The 5,000-nt window shown below is 42.7% G+C and overlaps 1 protein-coding gene across 1 annotated transcript in view; it reads left to right on the top strand.

The window, feature by feature from the left end:
• The window catches only part of uncx (UNC homeobox), a 6,704-nt gene extending 2,150 nt beyond the window's left edge, over positions 1–4,554 (top strand). Inside the window, exon 3 of the mRNA XM_042341159.1 lies at positions 3,228–4,554. Coding sequence (XP_042197093.1) covers positions 3,228–4,418 — 1,191 coding nt within the window. The 3' untranslated portion in view covers positions 4,419–4,554. The remainder of the gene's footprint in view (positions 1–3,227) is intronic.
• The last annotated feature ends 446 nt before the right edge of the window (positions 4,555–5,000 follow it).

A 5,000-nucleotide genomic window follows, 5' to 3' on the forward strand; every position in this document is an offset into this window, starting at 1 on the left:
CTTTTTATTACCATAAAAAACGACCCACACAGAAACAAAATTGGAAACCCACATATCTCACCTCTTCAATATAACTTTCCTCCAACACCCTCCCTCCCCCCCCCCCCAAAAAAAAAGTGCGTGTAATACACACAAATCATCCTGTGTGCACCAAATATTAATGTGACATTTGTTTTGTTTGGTGTTTCTTTTGCACTGTGAACCGATTGCAAGTGGAATTGCTTCAAATATGTGGTGTGAGGGAGGTTTCTTGTGTGTGTTTTTCTTTGGTAATTAACCCCCACCCTCCCCACCAAAAGAAAACTATTTTCGTATTGAAACAGTTTACAGTACACTCCAATTTATTTATATCTTTCTTTCTTTATTGACTTATTTGCAGCCCAGTTGATTGTGTTTCTATGATTCTCAGTATATTGTCAAACCGCGAATTGCTTTGTAATTGTAAAACACACACAACAATACGAGTACAAACGCGAGATGGAGTTTAAAAACTTCAGTTAAAACAATGCAGGTTTTCATTTCGCGTCGGTGGAGAACGATTGGTGAGAAATGTGCGCGTTATTTTAATTTAAATACATATATATATGTATGTAGTCAAATGTCTGTGTGCAAATGTAAAAGGCCGCATGTTCACATGATGGCGAGAGAGAAAAAAGGGGTAGAAAATCAGCTCCTGTTTTAAGTGAGATATGCACTAAATGCCTGTGTGCTGTTAACAATGTTTTTTTTTCTGAAAAACTTGCCTTGCGTAAATTACATGTTTTTATTATATATAAAAAAGAACAACCTGACTAGTATTTCAGTCGAGAGTCACAGAAACAATATATGTATGTATATATATATATATATTTCAATGTAACGTATATATTCGTAAGAGAAATAAGAACGAATCCTACAATTAGCACAAATACTCACACAAAAATAACTTGCAAACAACCTGGAGGGGGAATTCATTTTTTGTTGTTGAAAATAATACGATATTTCGTGTGATTGGAGATTTACCGTGTGGTGTAGAAGAAGTTGGCGACAGAGAAAACGAATATTTGCAAGTGTGTATAAAGTAACTTTTTTAAAAAAAAAATTAAATTGAAATATGTATATTAAGAGTTCCCATTTAGACACACACTTATATAAATGTGTATAAATGGAGACTCTAATCACAGACCAGGAGTAAAGGGATTATGACACAGGTTCAAAAATTGCAGTTTAAAAAAAGCTCACACTTCTGACCCTCCCTGTTCCTAAGCACTTTATCCAATTTGTTGATGGGTCGTTAAGTGAGGTTTAGATGAAGTCGAGAATGTTTATTTCCCTTAAGACGATAATGAGCACTTCTCATTGACAGAACAGCTGGAACCGACACAAAGAAAACTCCTTGTGAACCGATTATTGGCCAGTTTAATTTGTGTTTAATAAGGGGGCAGGATAGAGAAAGAGGGAGAGAGAGAGAGCCGAGGGCGAACAAGCCTGCTGTTTAAATCTTAATATTGTCTTAAATCTTTGGCTTTTGACTATGCATTTAAAATGAATGCTATATTTAGATTATATTTTTATGTGCGTATATATATGTGTGTGTATGCACGTATTTGAGGGTGAATGTGTGTGTATACCTACATGTCTGCAGGTATCTATGTGTGTGTGTGTATCTATGTGTGAATGTATATGTGTGTACATATATGTATATATATATGTGTGTGTATCTCTCTCTATATATTATATATATGTGTGTGTACCTCTATGTGTATATGTAGCTGTGTGTGAGTCTGGTCAAATATATAACAGTGGCAAAATGTGGCTTAGTCCGGGAGAATGCATCACTTTATTGAACATGTCCTACACATGGACCAGTTTGGAATGGAAACAGTGTGAAAAGTGTGAAAGTTCACGCTAATGGCACGCTCTGTCTTGTTAGGGAGGAACTCTTTATTTCTGTCTTATTTCCCCCTCCCACTCAACCGCCCCCCACCCCACCCCACCCACCAGTCACCTGAATCTTATTATTATTGTTGTTGTTGTCAATTGAATAACCTCTTCACTATAACTGTGGTTCAGATTGTAATGTGTCTGTGCTCATCCCTCCCTCCCTCTTTGGGATTAGGACAGATTTTTTTTTGGGGGGAGGGTGGTGGGGGGGGGGGGGGGAGAGTGAGTCCATGTGAGTGTGTATGTGTGTAAAAATAATCCTAAACTCTCCACCCCTCCTGACTCTGCTTAAAAAAAAGAGAAACTAACTGCTTTTCAGTTGAAATGGCGAAGCATCGATTTAATTGATAGAATTACACGCGAGATTAAATGCAATTCGTTTGCCAATTAACCTAATTCAGGTCTTGTTGTTGATTGTGTAAACAGGATGTTACTTACTACAAGAGAAAGACAGAGAGAGAGAGAGAGGGAGAGGGGGGGAGGGAAGAGAGAGAAAACATCCCTCTTAAATTTGTCCCCTGCCCTAACACACCGGACGCAGTTCCTGTATAACCTCTATACTGTTTATTTCATTTATATCTAATTATATATATCTTTGAAATAACTTTTATTATCCACTTTTTTTTACATTGTCACAAAAATCACCCCCTTCTCTCTCTCTCTCTCTCTCTCACACACACACACACACACACACACGCACACAGTGTCATGTTCAGAAATATATATTTTTTCGATGTGGGAATGATTCGGAAAATAAATTTCTTTTTGTAAAATAAATAACAGTATTTTTAAGGTGGGAATTTTTTTTAAAAAATCGACTTTTGTGAAAAAAAATCCTTAGTTATTTTTTGCTAATACTTGAATCGAAGAAGCGAACGAGAGAGAGAGAGACTTGATATCAATACCAGAGAAAACCGAAACAAAATAGGTTATACTTCGCGAAAGCAGCAAAAATATTCCACCCTTTTAACAAATAATTGGTACTTCTCACGATATATAAATATATATACATATATATAGGTTTATATTTAAAAAAATGAACACGACCCAGATAGGCTCTTGGAACGAAAACGCATCGACTGAATCGAAGATATGAGATGATTGATCCCTCAGTTCGATCAGGAAAACATTGGCGGTGTTTGGGAATGGAGAATGGAGAAATTTAAAGGGACAAATCGTGATTTTTTTTTGGTGTGTGTGTGTGAGAGAGAGACAGAGAGAGAGACAGAGAGAGAGAGAGAGGGGTGTTGGGGGAGTGAAATTCCGCTTATAATACATTGTATGTTGATTGTCCGGTGTTGTAGGTCTGGTTCCAAAACCGCAGAGCCAAATGGCGAAAGAAAGAGAACACCAAGAAGGGACCGGGTCGCCCGGCACACAACTCCCACCCCACCACCTGCAGCGGGGAACCCATGGACCCGGACGAGATAGCCCGGCGAGAGATGGAGAAACTGGAGAAGAAGAAGAGGAAACAGGAGAAGAAACTGCTCAAATCCCAAAGCAAACTCCTCCACGGGGACCAGGCGGGGGACTACTCCTTGATGTCCTCGGGGTCAGAGTCTGACAGCAGCCAAATGAAGTTCCCTCAATGTCGAGAGCTCACCATCCGGGCTGAGCCCGGCCAACAGCGCTCGCCCTCGCCCTCGCCCGGCCAAAGGGACCCGAGCCAAGGCGACTGTGAGCCCCCCAGCGGCCCGAAGCCGCCCCCACCACACCAAAGAAACGGGGACGGTGGCCCCCCGCCCCTCCAGAGCGATGCCCACCCATCGGACGCCGACTGCGAGGCGGAGAACCCGCTCCACGACCACAGCCACCACTCGTGTCCCAACAGGAGCGCCTCCAACTTGCCCAAGTGCGAGCAGAAAACCAACCCGTTCAGCGTGGAGAGCCTCCTGTCAGACTCCACGCCGCGCAGGAAGGTCCACTTCGACTTCCCGACCTTACCCAACCCCAGAGCGGTCATTGGCAAAGGACATTTCCTCTTGTACCCCATCACACAGCCTCTCGGCTTCATTGTCCCCCAATCCAGCATCAGGACCTCACCCGCCCAACTCACCCAACCCAACCAACCCCCAACCTCGTCCGCAGCAGCCACCACCACGCTCCCGCCAGCCAGCCCAGCCACAGAGCCGGCCCACCACCAGCACCACCACCACAACACCGCCTATCCCGGGACGCACTCAAACTCAACGCAAACCGCTTGTCCCGGGACAGACTCCAGCCCGGCTCAGCCCGCGACGCCTCCCCAACCAGCACCCGTACCGGCACAGGCACAGGCACCGGCACCGGCACCGGCACCGGCACAAGCCACAAGCGGCTACCCCCAGCCTAACCCGAACCAACCCGATCCCCAGTATCCCGAGCCCAACCAAAAGCCTGTGGTCGCAGACAGCCAAGGCGAGCTGAGCCGGGATAAGCCGGACTCTCCAGAGCCAGTGAAGGCCAGTTGCCCCGGAGAGCACATGACAGAGTGCGAAGTTGTGAACATGGACTGACTCGGGTCAGCCTCGGGATAACTAACCATTATCCCTCTCCAAAGCGGACATCATCACAACACAGCAGACACACAGAAATACCTTGTCCTATAGCTCATTACACAAAGATTGTATTGTTTTTTTGTTTGTTTGTTTGTTTGTTGTTTCTTTCCTTTGCAGGTGGATATATGTGTCTTTAGGTGTTTTTTTTTCCTTCTTTTTTTTGTTTTAATCATTAATTTTAATTTTAATGAAACAAAACCCGAACCCGAACCGGGTTCAGATACAAAGACACGATTTTGCTATTCACTAAAACACCCCCGTTTTGAGAAACTGAGCCATATACAGTATATATACAAACAAAATATCAAGCTGTTTAATTGTTATATTTACATGGTTATTATTACCTGTCTGGACATATTGTATATATTAAAAATAACACAGAAATCCTCTCTCTCTCTCTCTCTCTCTCTCGTCGTATACAGTACAACCCAAACAAAAAAATGTATCAAATATTTATATAATGTAACATTTTGATAAATAAAGTTACTTTAAAAAAGAATGGCTTTGTCTGTGTGTGTGTGTGTGTGTCTGTGTGTGTGT

The sequence above is a fragment of the Callorhinchus milii genome, unplaced genomic scaffold, assembly GCF_018977255.1.
Source record: "Callorhinchus milii isolate IMCB2004 unplaced genomic scaffold, IMCB_Cmil_1.0 Scaffold16, whole genome shotgun sequence".
In the NCBI taxonomy this organism is placed as follows: Eukaryota; Metazoa; Chordata; class Chondrichthyes; order Chimaeriformes; family Callorhinchidae; genus Callorhinchus; species Callorhinchus milii.